The sequence below is a fragment of the Neolamprologus brichardi genome, chromosome 4 (genome assembly GCF_056152115.1).
Source record: "Neolamprologus brichardi isolate AB-2024 chromosome 4, ASM5615211v1, whole genome shotgun sequence".
Classification (NCBI taxonomy): Eukaryota; Metazoa; Chordata; class Actinopteri; order Cichliformes; family Cichlidae; genus Neolamprologus; species Neolamprologus brichardi.
In genome coordinates, this window is record NC_142107.1 from 6,534,127 (window position 1) to 6,555,360 (window position 21,234).

Below are 21,234 nucleotides of genomic sequence, written 5' to 3' on the forward strand. Positions count from 1 at the left end.
GATGTTTGGATGACACACCAGAAGTAAACAGACTTGTCAGGATCCTGTGCTCTGATCGTTTATTACATGAAAATTGCCCCTGCACAAGCGTATATGTGTAAAAGAAGTGTTTAAGTAAAATGAACAAATAAGTAAACATATACTACAGTCCATAGAAATACTCTATTACAAGTAAAAGTCCAGCATTTATAACGAAAAAGTATAGCATCCAGTAAACTATTTATGACGAGTAACTCGCTTATTTAACCAGCTTTATACTGCTGGTCATCTAAATCTATAACCAAACATCATTTATTAATACATTTCTATTAGTATTATTGATAAGAATCTGCAACAATAAATAGCAACTAAATGTTTTAAAGTTCAAAAATATAGAACATTAGAAAATGTGATCACTTGACCTCGTTTTGCAGTAACCGTAAGCGGACCACAATATCACCAGCTAGTTTTTTTTAGCTTTATTATTATTATTATTGTTGTTGTTGTTATTATTAATATCCATGGATGGTAATTGGGTTGTTACACATTTTTAGCGTGAAACAATAAAAAAAAAAACAACTTTTCAACCACACCCAATCACGGTCACGTGGCATGTGACGCGTACGACACATAAAGTGTTATCACGCGAGATTTCCGGTCTTTTTCTCCAGGCAGTAGACAAGCGCGAGCAGCTTTCTTGACTCTCGCCATGCAGTTCATTTTTGTTAAATTATATTCATGTATACATGTTGAGGTTGCTGCTGGTGACCCACCGTGAGCAGGTGAGACTTCGAGGAGCTTTTAATGAGACTTCAATATGTGGAAGTTTTAATTGTGCGCGTGTGCTAGCTGTTAGCTGCTCTTTAGCCGGGTGAACACGTGCAGTGAGTTCACGCCGTCGAAGATTCAGAAAGTGGTGGAATGAGCGTTTCGTTTAAGTAAGGAAACATGCATCATGTTTACTGGCACACAGAATAGAAGCACGATAAATTTGATTATTTACGTTTTTGACGAACCATCTTATGCTGCTTGTGTCACGTTACAGCCAATCACTGATTTAACTTCTCATACAGGTTTGGATGATGCAGAGGGACTCATTTGTCTGCCTGTAACAGGGCGAAGTTCCATTTCCTGATTTAAGGTAAAACTGGTTAACAGTTACATGCATTTGTGTCAGTGCAGTACACATGATGAACTTGTTATCCCTGTCCGAGAGAACAAAACCTTGTGGAAAACCATGGTATCTGAGCTGCTGTGTTTATTTGTGAAACCCACATGCTGCTGATGGATCCTCACTGATGACCTGTGTTTTTGCAGATTCGTGGCTCATCTGTTCTCCTTCCCACTGAGTGCCTAAGGAAGGAACCACAGTCAAAAGGTTTGTATTGCACTGGATCTTGTGATCTCTGTTGCCACTTGTTCAGTGATGAAAACTTCTGCATAGGAAGTGCCGTCTGATGCGATAACTGACGATGGAAAGCTGTTCTGAGAATCTGCAAAGCTCTTTGCTTTCAGCTTGTGTGATCTGAGCACTCGGTCATCCACATGTTGTTTCCTGGTACAGGTGCTGTAGTAGCAGAAGAAAGGATGGAGATGATTTTCTGGCCTTGAAGACAGCAGGTCCTGAGCAGGTAAATCATGCAAGAGTTGTGATTTTAAAGTCAAGCCAGTGATGATACAAGTTATCCCTGTCTGAACTCAAGTGTGGAGTCATGGTAACCTGAGGCTTGACTGCTGATGTTTTTATAGCAAAGTTTTGCTTGAATATTGTATTGATCATGTTGTATTTTAGTGTTACGGTCTTATTTATTATTTTATTTTCTAACTTGCAGATTGAGCTGGTGTGGAAGGACGGAATACCAACCAAGTCTGATGCCAGAGGAGACTATTAAATTCAGTATTTGTCTTTATGAAAGATAAAAACCATGTTGGATCAGGAACGTGTTTTTTAATAAAACTACAATGAGGTATAAAATTGAAGTATAGAAAGTAACGTGATTCCATATGTGCTGGGAGGAAAGCCCAGCATGTGTTGGTCAATCTGTGCTGAAAGATGATCTGTAAGATTTCTTTTTCAGATTTTCTAGAAAAAACTGCTCCTCTTGTAGGTATTCACGGTCCTGTTGGGGACAGAAAAACAAAATCCAGTCAGTCAAAAATCTGAACACTTGAATTATTGACAAATGATTTCAAGCATTGCTGGCCAAATAGTGATTGTATTAAAAAGCTGTGTGCACTGTGATGCCTCATGTTGACTGAGTTTCCAAAGCGCAATAAAAGCCTGTACTGGATCATAACACTTGTGTTTATCTGAAGTCCTTTCTTTTGGCTTGTTTGCTGTGGTTCCATTTTTCCCACCAACAGTTTAGCAACAGTTACCAAAATAAAAGATACGAACAAACCTCAATGCAATGAATAACTGAAGACTTGTTATTAAAATCTTAGACAAACTTAAAGAATATATAAACCAGTACAGTCTGTTTAGGATAAATTTAAAACTAAATGGATTAATAGGTTTCTTAAATGTAAAAATTGCTGTCTTTACTACTGAGGCCTGTACTATCCTGGTGACTCCAGGGTTCTATGGTGACTTTGGCTCGTGCTTTGGCAATAATTGTGATTGGTCAGATGCTCAATGCCACTCTTTCCATGTGAAACCCTGGGTTAACTTAGTCATGCAAAGCTGGTTATCAACTATTTATCCCAATTGCACATGTTGGGATACGCTGAACTCTCCTTACAGAACAGTCCCAGTTTTTTGAAGGTTTCTTAATTTTAGGTCAGTAAATTGATAAATATGGAAATAGGAAAGCATTGGGCTGGTTTCAACCTTCCAAAGGTTGCTGCCCATTCTGATTTTGTTTGGCCAGAGCAGACGTTTGTGTTCAAAAGAGTGGTAAACGGACTGGTTTTCTACTCTACCTGAGCCCCAAGGGTACTTTGTCATGCTGCCTGGAGCAGTCAGGGATCAAACCAACAACATTCCAATTAAAAGACAACCTGCTCTACCCTGCTGAGCCACAGCCACCCCAAGGAACATTAAAAATGTAAGTATAGCACGCTGCTGTACAGAAATAAACAGAGGCCATGAAGTCTACGATGTGCAATTTCTTTGGGCAGGTTTTGGGCCAATTACTCAGTCACGCACATTGGCTGCTACTTCTGCACGGAGGTGAATGTGGAATTGGAGCCAGGGTGGTGGGAAGAAGATGTGTTTGGCTTCACTGAAATAGATTTCATCCAAAAACATCCACAAACAATCAGACCTGTGTCTTAATTTAGGATCGAATAAGGTTGGCTCAAATAAGGGTAGAAATTTCACATGTAAGGAAAAATAGAGTATGTGAGCTGCTGTTTGTCAGTTCTGTTTTAGTGATATTTGACATTTTCAACTAAAAATGTGCTCACCTTTTCTGCAGTATATCTCCACAGAGCCAGATTGGCCTGAAGTGCCATAGACTGAGAGCTGGTAAATGAAACTGGAGGAGGAACATTTAGGGTTGCAGGCAGCTCTGAAACTGAGTCTGTAGGGACAGTAACAAAGGCCAATTAGAGATCACAGAAAATGTGTTACTTTAAGCTAGTAGAGAAGACCAACATTCAGCCTCACCTGGTAAAATGGGGGCAATAATTTGTGGTAGAGGTGTAAGAGGAGGGTTTTGCCCCAGCCTCTCTGTATCCTTATGCAGGTGACTTAATCGTATTTGCTCCTGTAACAATAAGTGTTAAGATAACCACCACATTCATTCATTTATGTGCTTCATAAAGTGACACACATACCTTTAAAATCCGTTGCTCCTGCTGCCTCAGGTGCTCTGTTTGGGTGTGAATATTTCTCAGTCGCGCCTCGTGCTCCGCCTCCAATCGTTTCGCCTCCTGCAACGCTCGTTCCCCCTCCTCATACTTGTCTGCCGCGAGCTGTGAAGAACACGGTGTAGGGAAAATATGAACACACGATGGACAAAAAACATGTCCAACACACTACACACAGGGATTGGTGTAGTGTGAAATTACCTTGCTGAATGCCTCGACCTCCTGGGCTCGTGTTTTGAGTCTCAGGGCCGTGCTGCTTAGTCTTTCTTTCTCTCTGTCCAGCTCTTCTCTAAGTTCTTCCAGAGCCTCTCGCTCCCGTGCCACAGCAAGTTCCTTCTGTTTCAGCTCGGCCGTGCGAAGCTTCAAGTCAGCTTGCTCCTACAAAAGGTTTTTACATTTTTTGTGTCTTTTCACGACTTGTGTGGGCTAAAGAAATGACCTAAAGCTCAAGCTCACCTGTGCCAGACTTATGATGGAGCCCTCCCTCTTCTCCAACAGACTGCTGACCTCACGCTCAGCCCTCTCATGCCTCTGCTTCTCCTGGGCGTGGAAGAGTGCCCACTCTGCCGCCAGCTTCCTCCTCTCATCCGCGCAGTGCTGCATCACTGACTTCTGCTCCTCCAGTAACGCGCTCTGAAAACACAGAGAAGGCCAAAGAAGCAAGTGAAGGTCAAGCTGCGGCAAGTTGGTGCAAAACACCTGCGTTGCTGCTGAAGATGTTCGTTGGCCTCACCTTGGCTCTCTCCAGCTCCTCGCGCTCCACGCTGATCTGCGTGGTGAGGACACACCGCTCTTCCTCCAGGCTTCTTTGGGTCGACTCTGCTTTGGCCTGCTCTGCTGTCATCTTCCAGCGCTCCTAAAGCATGCAAAATTAAATGGCATCTTCAGTCTTTAATGAGAAGAAGGTCAGTTTATATTATAGGAGGGGGGTTTAGCTGTTTTCCTCACACTTATAAAGTATAGTTTAAAAATGAATAAGTAGGATGCTCTGAGCATCTTAGAGAACCTGCCAAAGGACAGAAGACCACTGTTTATGACTGTGGCTGCATGTTTTTTGTCAACATCGTACATCAAAATGAGCTTTGGGCTTTATTTCTTCAGCATCAAAAGCAGTTTTTTTGGATGTGAGGCTTCTGGCAGTTCGGAGATCAGCTCAGTGCGGTTGGGAAGCACGTCTGGTGCATACTTTCTGTCTGTGTGAGGCTCTGCAGACACAGGACGACCATCTTCTGTCTTTTTGTTCTTCTCAGTCTGCGCAGCTACTTCTATTGTTATGATTTCAATTAAACATGAACCACGCTTTTGTTTGTTCGCCCATATTTAGTCTTATTGGTTCATCAAGCGCTCGGCCATATTTCTACAAATTCCAAATACTTAGTTGTCTCTTGGTGTGAGGTAAAAATGATTCGGCAATATTTCTTAATATGCAAAGAGAGTGTTTGGAAATCTAAAGTATGACATTTTTCGTTGATGCACTACTGCAGCAGGTCCCGGTGTATGATCTTGTTCTGTTACTGTCATTTCTCATAATCACCTTCTCAAGCTGTCTCTGCTGCTCTTTAAGCTGAGTGTCCATCCTGGAAATAATGTCCTTCAGGTATGCTTTCTCCTCTGCCATGGCTTTCTGCTGCTGGGCCAGATGACCCTGCATTGCTGAAACGCACGCAGACACGCACGCACGCACGCACGCACGCACACACGCACACACACACACACACACAGAATGACGTTAAGCCATCGTGTTCTCAGACAATCTGCATTTTGACCCATTTTGTACAAAGTACACGCGCGTGTGTGTGTGTAAAATACTTCGAAGCTGCTCATCTCTGTGCCGTGCCTCCTGCTCCAGGCCGTGAGCGGTGTGTTCGTGCGTGCTCTCCACCCGAGAGGAAAGCTCTCCAAGCCGCGAGGAGAACTGCTCCATCCTTTCAATCACCCCTGCCACGGACCTGGACAAAGACGGTGGAATTAAAACTTTTTATACACGAAAAGCTTGCTACATGTATCAGCACTGGTGCTGATATCGTGCACAAAAGAAAAAGAAGCAAAAAAATTTAAAGTATGACTGTAAATTAGACTTTTTGGGAATTTTCTTACCTGGTCTGAGATGTTGCGCTTGTAACAGCATCGATCTCTTCTTCCTTTAGCCTCTTCAGCCTGTGGATCTGATCCTCATAGTCTCTCTTCATGTCCAAGATAGATTTTCTGAGCAGCAATGCAACAAATATACACTAAACCTTAAAGTCATCTATTTGCGATAAAAAACAAAATATTTGGAGACTTATTGAGTTATTTCACAGAGTTATCTGGATAATTTAGTTGAGTAAATCCCAAAACCCAAACCAATTTCAATAAAGCAAAGAAGGCTGGTTTTCTTTTCTTTCTTTCCTATGGTGTTGTCGTTTGAACCTACAACTTCACAGCCAGTAAATTTGTCGCTAACTGTACAAAATTTGTTCTTGCTTTCATTTCATAGTCAACCTGCTGCCATAAAACAGGTTTTCCTACGTTTACCTCTGAAGGTCTCTGAGTCTCTCCACCTCACAGTCTCTTTCCTGCTGGGCCTGGGCCATTTTCCGCTGGTACTGAGCCTGAAGCTCTGAGCGTTCCTTCTCAGCCGCTCGCGTTACCGTTGCCAGGCGTTCCATCAGGTCTTCGCACTCATGTCGCGCTTGAGTCTCCCGCTGGGCAACCGAATCCTCGAGCAGTTTCACACGAGCTCTGAAAATACACAGAGAGACTTGGGTTACAGACACGTGTATGTAGAAGACTTTCACAGTTTCATGTGCTAAACTGAATTGATAAATTGATGTGGTCTAGGAATGGACTACTTGTGTGCGTTCTCCAGGAGCTCCATATCCTGTTTGTGCCGCTGCTGCATGCTCTCCAGCATCATTTGGCTTTGGTCTCGCTCCAGCTGCAAAGTCTTGACCTGAATGATGACACGATAAACGTTAAAGATAAATTTAAAAAAAATACAGTAACAATGCTCCCCCCATCACACCTCACATCCTTCTTGTCACCACATGAGGACATACCTGTCCCTCCAACTGGATGACGCGGGCCTGTAAAGCTTGATAGTCTGCAGGTTGTTCTTTTTCTTTAAGTCTCTGCAGGAGTCCCGCATCAACCACACCGCCTAGGCCCAGCAACTGAGTCTGCATCAGCTTTGAAAGAGAGTAGCCAAATTAAAAACAAACTAAAGGATGAATCTGGTGATTACATCCATTAGTAGGTCTGTGGAAGTGAGGAGGTCCTTACCTGGTTTTGGAGAAGCAGCTGCTGCAGACTATCGGCTGAAAATGATGCCTGTTCCAAAGAAGAAAGCATTAAAAACGACAACAAGAAAAACTCAGAGACTACAAACCTGTCTTTGGGTGGTATTTACTTCAAAGGGAACGATGTTGTAGTTCCTCTGCGCTCATTTTGTTTTCTTTGTTCTTTTTAAATGTACTTAAAGAGGTTTGCACTTGTTTTTACTGCTCTACAAACTGCAGGCTTTTGTTATGTAGGAGTAGGTAATGGATAATAGGTATTGATTTGCAATTAACTGGACATGAATAATTTGAGCTTATGACGTAAAGGTCAACAGTGACTTATTTTAAATCTTTATACAGCATTTTCTATATGCTGACAATACACACTGCACTTTTAGGAATCATAGATTCTAAGTTATAAGACTTTTTCTCCATTTTTTCGTGTTCACAGACAGGCAGAAGGACAAGTACACACAGAAGCGGTGCCAAAAACATCACCTCCTTGGTGGAGGTAAAACATATCTATTACAATTATGACAGCCTTGATGCATGAAGGTAACAGTACCTGTTGTGGGAAAGCAGCTGACGTGTTTAGCGTTGCATTTTGCTGCGGATCTGCAGGAAAAAACAAAACAAAAAACATGAGTAACAACCACACCGAGGCGCTACATCTGATATTAAGGCACTGGAGAGAAATCTGATGGTATTTTAGTGAACTGAGTCGTTTCCCTGAGATTACCTACACCACATTGTGCCGGGCAGTGCAGTAGACAGGGGGCTGGGCAAAGGTAGTTGTTGCAAGGGTTCATTTGAAGCCTGAGTGGGCTCTGTTAGCACCTTGGATCTTGTACTGGATGGAAAGTGGTGGGGTTTGGACTGAAGCTGAGGCTGGCTAATGCTAACAGCAGAGGCTAACAAGGGATCAGTATCGCTAGCAGAGTAAACTGAATGATAAGGCGAACTAAGAGTTGATGGATGGAGTGGGTTTGATGGGGATGATGCTAAGGTGGAAGGGAGGTAACACTCGCCTGTGGGTGTGTACTCGTTAACTACAGAAGGAGAGTGTATGAGAAAAGGAAGACACGGTTTAGAAAAATATGAGCTCATGACTTATTTGGTCAAAAGGGGTTTCTGCTGTAAATGTGCAAATTGGGCAAATTTGCTGGCAATCTGAATCAGTGACTTTAATAAGATGGAAGGATAGCTACCATGATTAGACCTTTCTTCTCTGACAGGCGTGGAATGAGCAGCAGGACCGAGGCGTCCGGGAAAAGTGTCACTACATAAAATATAAAGAATTTTTTTTTTTAAAAAAGGGCCAAAACATTAACATGGATTTAATGGACTTATACAACAAACCCCTTACCTCGTTTCTTTGATTGAAGGAAGCATGTCTTCTCTGCTTTTGGGAGTTTGTGACGTTACTTGTTTACTAAAAATGAGATCAGGTTATCAATCATTACTGAGAACATGCTCTTTCTGTCTCTGTAGCATTTCTCTTATTGTCTTCAAATTGCACCGTACCTAACACTGAAGTCAGTGAAAGACTCTTCCTGCTTGGATGGTTTTGCCTCTGTGTTTAACGCGGACAGAGCTTTCCTCCTGCTCAGTGCCCCAGCTAACCAGTCATCCTCATCATCCCCTTCTTTCCTCTGGGTCTTAGAAACCTCAGGCTTGGCCTGTTTAATGGTATTGTCAGCTGGGGCTGAGCTCTCTTCTGGCGTTTTTGCAACAGATGTGGAATGGCTACCAGTGAATGAGGGCTTTCTCTCCAGTAAAGGAGACGAGGGGCTCTTTGAAGCCTCTGCTGGATTTTTTGTCTTATCGACACCCTCCTCTAGATAGACGGGCTCATCTTCTGTCTTGAGGCCCAGCCAGTCGGCTGAGTTGCGTTGTCGAGAAGATGTGGGAGTGGTGGGCTTTGGCTTCTTTTCTGGCGTAGATACACTCATGTCCTCAGTAGAAAATCTGGTCGTGAGAAAAAAAAGATTACTTCTGTCCTGCTGAAAGCTGTAGGCATGAAGCAAACTGTAAATAACAAAACCTGGGCACACCTGACAGACTGTCTACGAGACTGACGCCCTTCAGAAGTGGATCCCAGTGTGGGCTGATAGGATCCAAATGTGAGGTCATCATCTAAACGAGGCTCTGATAGTTGGGAAAATGATTAGCTACTTCATTGTTTTAAAATAGTATTTAATTACAGCCAAGTTAAGGACAAAACTATGGTGCTCGATCACCTTTCCCAGCAGACGTCTTCTCCTGTTGTGTTCCTGTCCTGTTTTCTTGAGACTGAAACTCATCCTTCCTCTCACCCGTTGGTGGTCGCTCCAGAAGACGCGGTGACGTGAAACTCTCCAGAATCTCATCAATTCTGGTACGAGGTCTCTGAGGGGCGTCGGCTCTGAGAGCAACAGGGAACAGAGGTGACGCACAAAAGCAGCTAGGCTAACAAACCAGAGTGAGGCTAGTTTGTAAAGTCAGAGTTTGGTTATGTTTTTAGCTGCAGCCCAAAGCAATACCACAGTAATTATTCATCATTTGAGTGCTATAAATAAAGACAACAATGAGAGTGAGAGGGAAAAAAAAAGTTGTTACCTTTCCTTGGGAGACCAAAGCGGTGTCTCCTTTTTCTTGGGATTGTTTTTATTGCTGTCAAATCCGAGTGCATCCATTAGGTCATCCTTATCATCCTCAAACGTGAGCTCGCCTTTCTTTGTTGCCTTAGCTGATCAACAAAGAATAAAACACAAGCATTCAGCATTTGGGGATTATTTAAAAAAAGAAAGAAAACTAAAGGATCCTGGTAAGTTTAAGGCTTACTCGTTTCATTCTTTAGAATGGGAGATGCTGAAGGAGATGGCACAGATTTTTCAGGTTTGGAGAAGCTAGATTTCAAGTCGGGCTTTGAGTCACCTGGAAGCAAATCATCCAGGGGGTCGTCTAGATCTGCAAAAAATAAGAGTCTTTATATCATGAATAATGGATTTGGGCCCCAGAGTGTAAAAGGGTAATAAAACACGTAAATACTTACTTTATTATTATTTTTTTTTATCTGCTATACCAGTACAATAACTTGAAACTGTACTTTGTTGAACTGGATTCATTAAGTGACACATTTCCCAGTTGTGAAACATACACTTAGTGGCCACTTTGTTAGGCACACTTTTCAATTGCTCATTAACACACATATTTAATCAGCCAATCACATGGCAGTGCATTGAGGTAGGCAGATGTTGTCAAGATGGCCTGCTGAAGTTCAAACTTTGTATCCAAATGGGAAAGAAAGCTGATTTAAGTGACTTTGAATCTAGAGTAGTTAATGCAGCTACTTTGAGCTGATAAGAAGGCAACACTAACTCAAATAACTTGAAAAACCCAGTTTTGCAGAAAGCATCTCTGAGTGAACCTGTCAAACCTTGAAGCACATGGGCTACAGCAGAAGACAATACTGGATGCGATTTCGGTCAGCTAAGAACAGGAAATTGAGGCTACAGTTCACACGAACTCACAGTCAACCTGAGTAATATTTCTGATCATGTCCATCTGCCATTTATTGAACAAAATATAAATATAAATAGTCTGTTGTCAAAAACGTAAGTGTACACAAGCTAGATCAAACAGAATCTATTTTTTTCTTTGCAGAAATCTGTTGTTTTAGGTGTTTTGCATGTCTGTCAACAATCTCTGACGATTGCTCACTCAAAGTTTTTGAACATTGTTGAGCAAAATCTCTTTAATTGTAATATGTTCTATGCTTTAGTTCATAGTCACCGTCAAAAACAACATTTTACTTCTGACGACACCACAAACTTTACTGGCAGAGAGAATTGAAGAGTGCAGATGAACTTGTGACATTAAGTTTGGATATATGAGCTTTATCCATAGGCACAATTTCAAATTATTATTTATACTTGCCCCTTTACATGTATAGATATAATATTGGAATAACTGAAGGGGAATTCCATCTGCTAGTTGGATCATTGTTCTTGGTTTTCAGCGTATCTAAAAATGCAAATCTAATTCCTTCCATATACTTCCAGATTTGTTGATTCGATTTGGAATAGCAAACATTTTACAGTGTACACCTCCACTGTTAAATACTACCCACAAGCACCCACTGATGTGACTTAACTGCAAGTACAGGACTAAACACGTATCAACCACAGTAATGTACCTTTAGCGTAAGAAGTCTGAGCAACACCTTCATCCTCACCACCGCTGTCTGAGTTAAAGCAACATTTTGAGAGAAACAAAGCAAAGCTGCAAGTCAACAACACATCTGCACTGTGTTCATTTATACAAAGCTCAGTCAAGGAAGCGGATGTCACGACAGGGAGGGGGGAGACTCGCTTACCAGAGAAGGTGAACTTCTTATAACTCCGCGCTGAGGATAAAGGTGCAGAGTTCGGCTTCTTCCCCTCTTTGGTGGGTTCATCTGAGGGAAGCAAAGGTAGACAAAAGCCTTTTTCTGATCGCTGCTATTAATGTAAAACTTCAAAGCTGGTAATAATGTGGAGCTAATAATGAGAAAGTAATTTATGCGAGAACACTCTGCACTGAATTACCTGCTCCCTCTGGTTTTGCATTGCTCTCGAGCACAGCAGAGTCTTTCTTTGGTCCTTCGCTAACAAGTGGCTTTGTTTGCGCGGGAGCCGAACGGGGCTTCTTCTTTGATGCAAAGAGGTCAGCGTCCATGTCGTCCATGTCCTGCACGAGGACAGAGACGAAAAGTGAAACGTGCAGTGTGAACTTTATCTCTGCCGCCGCAACCTCAATTAATGACCCACCTTCATGCTCTTGAGTATGTCGCTGGGATCAGCCGCTGACACATCCGAGTCCTTGGACAAAAGAAAATATAAAAAGACAAAATAAACACAAAAGGAAAAAAAAAAACGGGGTGAATATGACCCAGTTTGCATATTATCCTACATACCTCAGTGTCCGCACCATCCATTTTTATCTCCTGTGCTAGCGTGCTGAAGATATAATCAGTAGCAGATGAGCAGGAAAAGAAAACAGAACATGAAGAGGAGTAATAATTTACAGCTGGCACATTGCAATTCACAAATCTTCCTTCTAACTTACCTATACATAGGTCCACCGCGTGATGCTTTTGTCCTTACTGGCTGCTCTAGTTGGCAAATTATTGCAAGAAAATATTATGACACACTTTAACATAAAGATAGACACTAATTCTGATAAAACTGCACAACTGTGCTCACTTACTGTCATCATCAAGCAAGCTGTCAAGCAAATCATCCCTGAATGAACCTTAGAAAAGCAACAGAGGTATACAGTCAACTTCAGCATGGTGCAGGGGAGGCATACTACTGCTGCTGCCCACATCTGTATTTGTCGTGGTACGACATCTCCTGATCCAATGATTTTGGATCAGGAGGACGGAGACACACTGGGTTATATTTTAATGTAGAAATAGGCTTTTATCATTTTACAGTCAATGTTTTGCTGAGGTACAATCACGAGGGACAAAGATGTAATTGTGTGCCAGATACAACATACTTTAATATAAAGTGGACCAGACCAGTGAAACTCCCCTAACTGTCACTGTACAAAAATTAATTGTCTATATATTACTTAATTACTTTGGTGTAGTATGAATGGCCATGGGAGAGCTCTTTATCAAGCTGTAAATCAGTTAAAAGTCTAATTTTATGCCTTGCTTTAGATTGTTCAAAGCCACCCAGCGGGTCAGTGTTGTACCAAATGAGATTCATCCTTTTTAAACTCTTGTAAATGACTTGTTGTCTGTCAAACATATTTTTCATGATTGCTATCAAGTCGTTTGGAGCCACAAACAACATTCCTGTCACAAGGTAGAAGCTGCAATCAGTTTTGGGCAAACTTACTTATATAGAAGCCTTTATTTATCCACCTAAGTCTCACTGACATTAAAAGTGTCCTTTTAAAGAGTAATCTGGCCAAGAAAGGAGCAGAAATTGCAACAAATACAAAATAATAGTTATATAAAGACACTGTGTTTTTATTTATTTTATATACATAACCCCTTAATAAATCATGTTAGCTACACTCAATATAAGCAAACACATTACACATTAAAACAAATACACAGAAACATTGGAAATCACTACTTGGTACAAGACCGTTTAGAAGTTTTTGTCGAATTGATTCTGGGCCCCAGGCCTTATTTTTGATACTCCTGAAAGTTTATTTAAAAAAAGAAGGAAAGTTTGTAGGATTCAAATAGCACAACTTTAACTTACTTTTCGAGGCTTTCCCCTTCGGCTTTGTAGCCTGAAAATAGCAGTGAAAATAAGTTTATTAATTTAGCAGATAATCATGAAAAAAGTGAATGATAATGAAATGATCCTCAAAGATAATGAAACCCCGTTACATCGTCAATGAATAAATACAAAAAAATGTCGAGGGAGAGCACAGTTTGACTTACCATGTTCAATCTGTGCTGGTGGGTTTACAGTGTAAGAGTAGTCATCAAGCTAACAGTGCAACAGAACCGAGCAGAATCCATTTTTTATTTATTTATCATTTCATCGTCACTGTTAGCAGCTCTGGGTTTAAGAGCAGCATAAAATGAACACACATAAGCGCCTCCTGTCTCCATTGGCAACCGCTCAGCTACTCTAGCTAGCATTTGTCAAGAACATAGCACGACTGGAGCCTTTCGTCTTAATTACTGTGGTTTAAATAGTCACGTATTCATACAGCTCGTTGTGTTTAGCGTTTAGCATCTTAAAGTTGGCCAGCAGACTAACGGTAAAAAAAAACAAAAACAAATCACAGCGCCCCCACACAACACATTTTCACAGAGAGTTGCACCTTAGCCACACTGCAAACAAAAGCTAACTAGTGTTCCAGCGCCAGGCTTGTGATTAGCATTAAATGTAGCTACATACAAAATACGCAGTAAACCACCAGCTTCGGTGTTTGGGCTGGAGTAGCGGGTGCCACAATCGTGCCGACCGGCAAAACATACGTTTCCTGTTTACTGTTTGAGGTGCATTATGGGTAGAGTAGTTTCAAGGAAGCCTTCGGGGAAAGGCGTTTGAAAAAAGGTTTTTGATTTGTGCTGTCTAAAAACACTGAAGTTAGTCGTTTTGAACATGAGCTGGTATTTTTAACCAGTGCTTGGGCCTGCTTAGTGAGGTCTGCCAAAGTGGTTTACCAGCAGGTGGCATCAAAGCTTAGAAAATGACTCAAGGCAAATCAGAGCTAAGTAATATTTTAAAATCAGTTTACTACTACTGCTACTACTACAGCAGCTATTAGGACTAAACTAATACTATTAATATTTTAAAGCCTTTTCTGTTGTCAGAAACAACTTGCAAATTGACTAGAAGAGTACCTTTAACCTAAACTTGAAATTTTATAAAAGTCATTATAAAAACAATGAAAAAAAGAGTAATCATCTTTAAAAGTTTACAAGTAGATTTTTAAAAGCCTTTTAAACTGAGCTTTTTGTGCCTTTCTGATGGCAAAGGGAAGTTTGTCCCACAGTGTTGAAGCTATACATGCATATGTGCTCATACATAAACACGAATTTTCATGTAGGGTGGAACAGAGGTGCAGTGGTTAGCGCTGGGTTCGAATTCAGTCATTTCTCCCTCCCATGAGCTCTGAAATGGATAAATAAAGGACAATGTTTGAATGTGAGCTTTATATCTTAATGGCATTTTCCAATATTGATCTAATGTTTAACATTTACTTGAACTGTAAAGTTTCTTTTCTGTGATGATTTGTGTGGACTGTGTTTTAAGGTGCAGGAGGACTGTCGTCTTCCAGTAAGCGCATTCCTCAAAGCCATCATTCATCGTGTTACAGAGTTACATACAACTAGACCTGATTTTGTTTCCTATTCATTGTAATATCAAAACAGTTTTAGCACATAAGGTCTGTACATGCTCGATATTGTTTCCTTTTCGCTGAATTGGTGAGTCAGACAGGAGCTGTTAACAGACACGTTTCCTTCCTCTGCTGGCAAATGTGGACAGGCCTCATTTTGACTCTGCAGTTTTGTCGAGACTTTCGGACTAATGCACACAAGTGATAATCTGTGGCAACTTGCCTTTGATAAAGTAACCTGGGTGTGCAAATAACATTTTATTTATTTTCTAAATTATCTGCTGTGCATATCATGTGATCAGTATACTTTACAGGAGTGCTTTGTTTACTGTAATGTCAGCTGACGTTTTAAATGTTGATAGGAGGCAAAAAAAAAGCACTTTGACCGAGTGGAAAATAAATACTTGTATGATATGCTGCGATGCATCCTGCCAAAGGTCTAGCCCTCTGCGTGCAACAATTTTACACAAACCATATGGAAAAGAAGCAGGAAAAAAACGTATGTGTCATGCTATGATTTACCCATGAAAGTGTTACATTTGCAGTCTTCTCCTGGAGAAAAAAACACAAGAACTGACTGCAAATAAAGTAAAAAATCAGTTTAATTAAAATATGTGAAAGGATTCATTTTCCTGAGAAAATCACAAGCAGCAGTCTAGGGGGTGAAAAATAATGCCAACACAGAAGTGCTGAGCACAGCATTTCCTTGGTTGAGCCAATAGAGCCTGACTCCAAAAGTGAGTCAATCTGCAGATACACCATGTTAAAATGCTCAGTTTTACCACCGATATAAATATGTTTACAGCCTTTTGCAAAAACCATTTGGGCCACTGTAGCTAAGTTCTGTATTCATGACATGTGAATTTTGCCCTAATGTTCCCATTAAAATTCTGCTAAGGCTTGAAGTTATGCAAAACATGGGAGCATGGGTGGTTGGTCTTGATCAGCATTCAGTTGCACTAAAATATATGTAATGGAGTTTGTTGTTCAGTTTTTCTCGTCAAAACATTTTGTTTTAGGCCTATTTTTCCAATTGCCAAAATTAGCATGTCAATGGACTTTGCTCACCAAGTTAGCTAGCCCTGAGTGGTGTTAGCTGTTTTCAGGCCTCCAAACAGGCGTCCATCTTTTATGTAATCTATGGTTAACCATAGTGTGAGATGAGACTATATACAGTATAAAAGATGTAAGTAGTCATACTGGTTAGTGAAATCCATATGAAGCCTAAAGTTTAGCAGCTGATGAAGGAGGGGTGGGAGTGACAATAAAACCGAGGACAGTGTACGCCCTTCAGCTAACAATGTCAATTCCAACTGGTAGCATTAATAATAATGTTAAAACAGTGAACTTCATGTTTTATTCAGTATGACTTTAAACTTCTAACTGAAACCATAAAGTTATCAGTAAAATGTTTACGTCGGTGGCCGAGTGAGAGAGCTGAGGACTTCTAATATAACAGCTCTGTAACAATAGAGTAAAAACAGGACACCAACCTTCTTGTGAAAAAGGAAAAAAAAACTGGGGTTGCCTGGTAAGGACATTGAATTCTTTCACATTCAGCAATTGATTGCACGTAGTTCGAGCATGCAACACCTTCAACCCCTGAGTGACTACTTTTGATCAGGAGGCGATTGCACAGGTTGCCTGGTGAGAGGCAACCTGTCTCCAAGCAGTCATGCTCCAAACCACACAGACTCTAATTACAAAATCGTAAAAGTTTGCAAATAATTGCCATCTAATTTAGAAATGTAGACAGATTGCAAACGCCTTGCAATCAGTCTGTGCCAGTCTGTTCCAATGAGTACAACTCATCTGTCATGTGGGTCTTTGCAATGGCTGATTATATGCTCAAATATAGTGAGCACCTATGTTATTTTGCAGTTAAATTGCCAGTCCTGGAGTAACTACCTCCCACTTTCTTGTGGAATTTGTAAAATTTCAGTTTCAAATTGAAGAATTTTTTTTGCTGAACTCTGAATGTTAATCGTTAAATTGAATTTCTGTGTATGTAATTCCACAGATTTATCACAGCTGATCACAAACAGATTGAACGTAACTGCTAACTTGACCCCATTCAGTGACAAACTGTCTTATTGCCGTCTTATTCCTGTTTGATCACCGTCCTGAAACACCAAACTTAGTTTAAAGTTGGCAGCTGACTGCAAGTGGTCACAGTAACATAACCAGAAGTCTTTTTGTAACCACTGCAGTCGCCCCCTGCTGGCCACTAGAAAAGAATGCAGCTTTAAGGCATCTTGGCCTTGGATTCACTTCTCTGGTCTAGAAGCTACTTGCACCATGTGTGAATGAAACATACATTTTGCAAGATTTAAAATGTAATATTGTTGGAGGGTATGAAAATGTTTTGTTCTATTGTTTTTCCTTATGGAAAATAATTTTATATGTCAAAGTAAAACATCAGACAATCAGAGAAGAACATTGTGGCATTTTATTGTGTGGAGGCACATTTTTGTTACTTTAAACCCTGGAAATCTGATCAAATTCACAAGCTAAAGATACATTTTGACTCTAAAGCAGACAGCAGTATTAGCGATGTTGTAAATTCAGCCTTTGTCCAGTTTTGTCTTCCAAGCTGAAACATACCCATGTTCACTCATTTGCTGTTTCCTCTTCAGTAAAACGAACATCTGCTGGACAGATAGGGGGGAGGCATGATCAAAACAAGCCTCATTGTTTTTGTAGCCCTCTATTTCTTTTTTTTTCACTCCCGGTGGGAGCCTTACTGTGAGCTGCCAAATGCAGATGAATTAGAATCAGATCACTGAGAGAATACAAAGAAGATTACATGAAGTCTGTCCTGTAGCATCGGTGGAACAAGTGTTGACATCAAGAGGCCGCTGAAAAAAAGAAGCACAAAATAAATTAAGACTTGTTTTCTGGGTTATTCAACTTAAGATTTAACAAATGACGTCTGCAGGGGAGGAGGAGCAAGTAATTGGGAAAAAAATGTAAATATTAAATGCAAAGTGGGAATGATGTGGGAAAACAGCTGTCTCCAGAAGATGATTCATGAAGCTAACATGCTGTGGTTCATTATGGGGGTCAACTACTTTATTAAGTTCCCCTACACCGGCATTTAACAGTGCGGTTTCAGGAAGGTGATGTATTTATACTACACCTCCAAAGAGATGATGGATTGCTGTTCTGCTCATGAATCATTTAGCGTAGTAACAGTGAGTCCTCAAAAGCCAAATGTGAGGCAGGCATCTCTGTTCTTCGTGCATCTTTTGAAGGTTTACAAAAGTTACGAAACCTCCTTCAGTTTCATCACTACAGCACAGCATTTGCAGGTATTCTAGAGATGACAGAGGATCTGGCAGATCTTTCAATCTATGTTTAAAATATCGCGCCTGGAATGTCAGAAATGTTGGAATGTTTTCTTTTTTTTTTTCTTTTTTATTGCAGAATTGATTTATCAGTGGGGTTTTTCCTTCCTCTGTCATAACAGACTGAACAGCCCAAATCCAGCACACGTTAGACTAGATCGACTCAGGAATGTGTCAGAATGCACGTAAGTTATGACTTCTCTCATTATCTCCTGTGATAAAGCTAACCGAGGGTGCGTGCCTCAGTTCACTCCTGTTGGAAATGATCCTCTAATGATTTTGAAACACGTGACATTGCCGCAAATTTTAAAGACAGTTTATTTATAGGGAATAATTTACTGCAATCAAATGCTACACGGTGTATCTGACACACATAAGCAAACTAAATTAAAATAAACTAAGGCAGGAAGAGGTTTTCCACTCACAATTCTGGTTTGCAATGACTAATGACATTTTAAGAGATGGCTGGAAGTTCAGAAAAAAACACCACTTATGCAATTGGAACTGTAAACACTGCGAACACACAGTGTGGTGCTGAAATGCTGTTAGTTGCAAAGTCATGAATGGCATTGGACAATAATGATTTAAAAGGAATAGTCATTCTGACTCAGCTAAATCCAATTGCCCTCGTAAAAGCGCTCTCCTAAGGTGGCCTGTGACCTACATGAAACCTCCATCCTGCAGTGGGGCACAGGTTTACTATTTTATGTAGCGATCTTTCACATTCGCATTTAACACTGCGGTTCCAGGAAGGCAATGTATTTATAATAACCCTCTAAAGAGATGGTGCATTGTTTCTTCTGCCTTTGAATCATTTAGTGTTAGCAGTGTAGCAGTGAGTACTTAAAAGCCAAATGTGGGGCAGGCGTCTTGGCTCTTTATGCATCTGTGCCTCTCCAACATGCTCCACTGCTCCACTTTCTCCACTTGTCTGAAGCCCCTTTGTAAACCCCTCCTCTCTCTCTCTTTCTCTCTCTCTCTCTCTCTCTCTCTCTCACACACACACACACACACACCATTTCCTCATAATTGTCAGCCTGTCTTTCCGTCACCCGTCGTGATTCTCAATTTTGGTGTGTTGGTCTTAAGTATGTTGTAATGTTTTTATTTAATGAATTGAGTTTTCTTTTCGATTTACAACAAAAATGTTTTGTACATATCATATGTTGAGTTCTGTAGTGTGATTTGGATTCTTAAAAACTGACTGTATAAACACTGTCAAATCCTAGAACAAAACATATTGCGTAATCTTCATCACAAGCACATTCATAAAAGATCAGGATTTTGAAAACTTCCTTGAAAATCCTGATTGTTTTTGAATGATTCCTCATTAAAAACAGTGTTTTAATGAGCACTGGAGGTTCGCTGCGATTTAACAACCTGTAAACAGAGACACAGTTTCAACAGCATTTAACAACCTGGGCTGTAAGTTGAATTATGGGAATTGTAAATCCTAAAACTTTGGAATCTGGCCAGCGCTAAGCACTAAAGAAGCCATCGGATCTTGTTGTCTGCCGCTTTTTAATCTGTCGCTCACATGTTCTCAAATTTGAAGAAAAGGTGTTGCATTTTCTCAGTATGCTTCCCTTCAGGTCATTTGTTTGTGTTTTCTTACCCAGTCATTTCTCTGTTTCTGTTGCTCCGTTGCTCTTCATGTATGGCACGTCTTCCTCAAACTCCTCTCTCTGCCTGTGGGAGGTGATACATAACAAGAGCACAATGTACACTTTTATCATGATAAAATCTTAAGATCTGGATGATGGAAAATGTACACACAGTTTTTCCTGTTTCATTTATTTCTGTTTGCTTTTTTCAGTCTTAATAGTGAGCTAGATGCTGCCGTGCTCCATGGTGCTGTAGCCGTTGGCGTTGTTTGCTATTGCAGTGTGAGTGGGTAAGCAGGGCCAGGGGCCTGAGATGATTGCACTTAAAGTCAATTAGTAGCCATAAACTCAAGAGCACTGATATTTTTTTCCTCCTCCATTCATGTCTCCATTAAAAAAAAGCTGGAATACACTGTCGTTACATAGCCAGCCACTTAATCCACCACGCTGCTGCTCGAAGCAAGCCCTAAAATAATCACATGGCTGATTTCGAATCAATGAAAACCAGTCTCTCATGCTGTTCCCCTCATATGAAACAGATATGGCTTTTATGTGCTAAAAGTATAGTTTTTGTGTCAATTATTTAATTAGCTATTTAATGTGTTTCTCCAATGGCTCAAGGTAAATTTCCTCTTTATTCTTCATGCATTTGCTTGAGCAAATACTGACATGAGGGGGTTAAATGCAAAAATAAAACAACATTTCTAGATGTGAAAATTCAAACGGGGGTTTATAAAGTTAGACTCACGGTTTGATTTTGTTGAAGAACCTCTGTCGTAGGATGAGAGCAATAGTGGTGAGGACCATCATAGTCGTACACATGGCTCTACCCCAAGGATCTCCTGCCTTGGGAACGCTGGTGGTTCAGAGCACTGAACCGTCTTCCGCCATTGAAAGGCTTGAATGGTAAAAGGCAGAGTTTGTGGTGTAACAATCTGACTATTCCAGCCTTGGCGCTCACATGATTGGGGAGATTACCATGGAGGATTAGCTAGGATCAAGGAGGGGGGGTTAGATCTCGCTGGCAGGACTGTGAGGTAAACAGAGCATGCTGTGAGTTGCTGTTCTAAAAACAGCCCACCCTTACCACCATGTCATTAGCACAGCATGCTAAATCCATCTCATCAGTATATTGTCTTTTTTTCAGTTGAGGATAGGCAGAATTATGTAACGGGGGCAACAGGGTAGCTTCGCAACATGAGTCTAAAGATCAACATACCAATCAGCTAACATTGCTTTATAAGTGGATTATCTAGTTCAATATTATTGTGCTCAAACATAACTTGGGAAACATTGAATGTTTAGAACATATCATGGGACTGATTCTAAATATACCAAAACCAGACCCCCTAATGACTTCTCTGCAGGCCAAGTCCGGTGTTCCTACAATAT

At 40.8% G+C, this 21,234-nt stretch overlaps 1 protein-coding gene, 2 long non-coding RNA genes and 2 other non-coding genes across 7 annotated transcripts; 3 read left to right on the forward strand and 2 right to left on the reverse strand.

Moving 5' to 3' along the window:
* The first annotated feature begins 630 nt into the window (after window positions 1-630).
* Window positions 631-2,271, forward strand: LOC148102916 (uncharacterized). Of its 2 annotated transcripts, none has more exons than XR_015718978.1 (5): window positions 631-761; window positions 1,053-1,120; window positions 1,297-1,357; window positions 1,544-1,610; window positions 1,812-2,271. It is a non-coding gene; the product is annotated as an uncharacterized LOC148102916 (long non-coding RNA). The 2 variants fall into 2 exon arrangements; XR_015718979.1 differs by lacking the exon at window positions 631-761 and adding an exon at window positions 768-917.
* On the reverse strand, window positions 1,039-14,025 carry fbf1 (Fas binding factor 1). 2 transcript variants are annotated; one of them, XM_087839682.1, is made up of 31 exons: window positions 13,480-14,025; window positions 13,295-13,325; window positions 12,279-12,323; window positions 12,138-12,183; window positions 11,986-12,028; window positions 11,840-11,890; window positions 11,618-11,759; window positions 11,407-11,487; window positions 11,227-11,274; window positions 9,873-9,998; window positions 9,648-9,777; window positions 9,290-9,453; window positions 9,104-9,197; window positions 8,574-9,017; window positions 8,416-8,481; window positions 8,258-8,328; window positions 7,615-7,664; window positions 7,054-7,101; window positions 6,831-6,959; window positions 6,624-6,724; window positions 6,307-6,513; window positions 5,890-5,997; window positions 5,602-5,741; window positions 5,327-5,445; window positions 4,526-4,648; window positions 4,249-4,425; window positions 3,994-4,170; window positions 3,760-3,897; window positions 3,590-3,689; window positions 3,388-3,503; window positions 1,039-2,099 (listed from the first exon to the last, which is right to left on the reverse strand). In XM_087839682.1, the coding sequence occupies exons 1-31, from the start codon at window positions 13,480-13,482 to the stop codon at window positions 2,016-2,018; spliced, it is 3,402 nt and encodes a 1,133-aa protein (XP_087695808.1). In that variant the 5' UTR covers window positions 13,483-14,025; the 3' UTR covers window positions 1,039-2,015. The 2 variants fall into 2 exon arrangements, with proteins under 2 accessions (XP_087695808.1, XP_087695809.1); XM_087839683.1 differs by lacking the exon at window positions 11,227-11,274.
* On the forward strand, window positions 1,399-1,470 carry LOC118455703 (small nucleolar RNA SNORD49). The gene has a single exon (XR_004844236.2). It is a non-coding gene; the product is annotated as a small nucleolar RNA SNORD49 (small nucleolar RNA).
* Window positions 1,641-1,710, forward strand: LOC118455702 (small nucleolar RNA R38). Its single transcript, XR_004844235.1, has one exon. It is a non-coding gene; the product is annotated as a small nucleolar RNA R38 (small nucleolar RNA).
* Window positions 14,026-17,326: 3,301 nt separating the features above from the next.
* LOC118455701 (uncharacterized) lies at window positions 17,327-20,789 on the reverse strand. The gene is made up of 4 exons (XR_004844234.2): window positions 20,591-20,789; window positions 19,854-19,927; window positions 17,698-17,749; window positions 17,327-17,539 (listed from the first exon to the last, which is right to left on the reverse strand). It is a non-coding gene; the product is annotated as an uncharacterized LOC118455701 (long non-coding RNA).
* Window positions 20,790-21,234: the final 445 nt, after the last annotated feature.

Excerpts from the sequence above, each read along its gene's own strand:
- fbf1 (XM_087839682.1), bottom strand. Across the intron at positions 12,324-13,294 it reads GAAGGGGAAAGCCTCGAAAA|GTTCATTCAGGGATGATTTG; the intron begins GTAAGTTAAAGT and ends TGCTTTTCTAAG. Across the intron at positions 8,329-8,415 it reads CCTTCAATCAAAGAAACGAG|TGACACTTTTCCCGGACGCC; the intron begins GTAAGGGGTTTG and ends TATTTTATGTAG.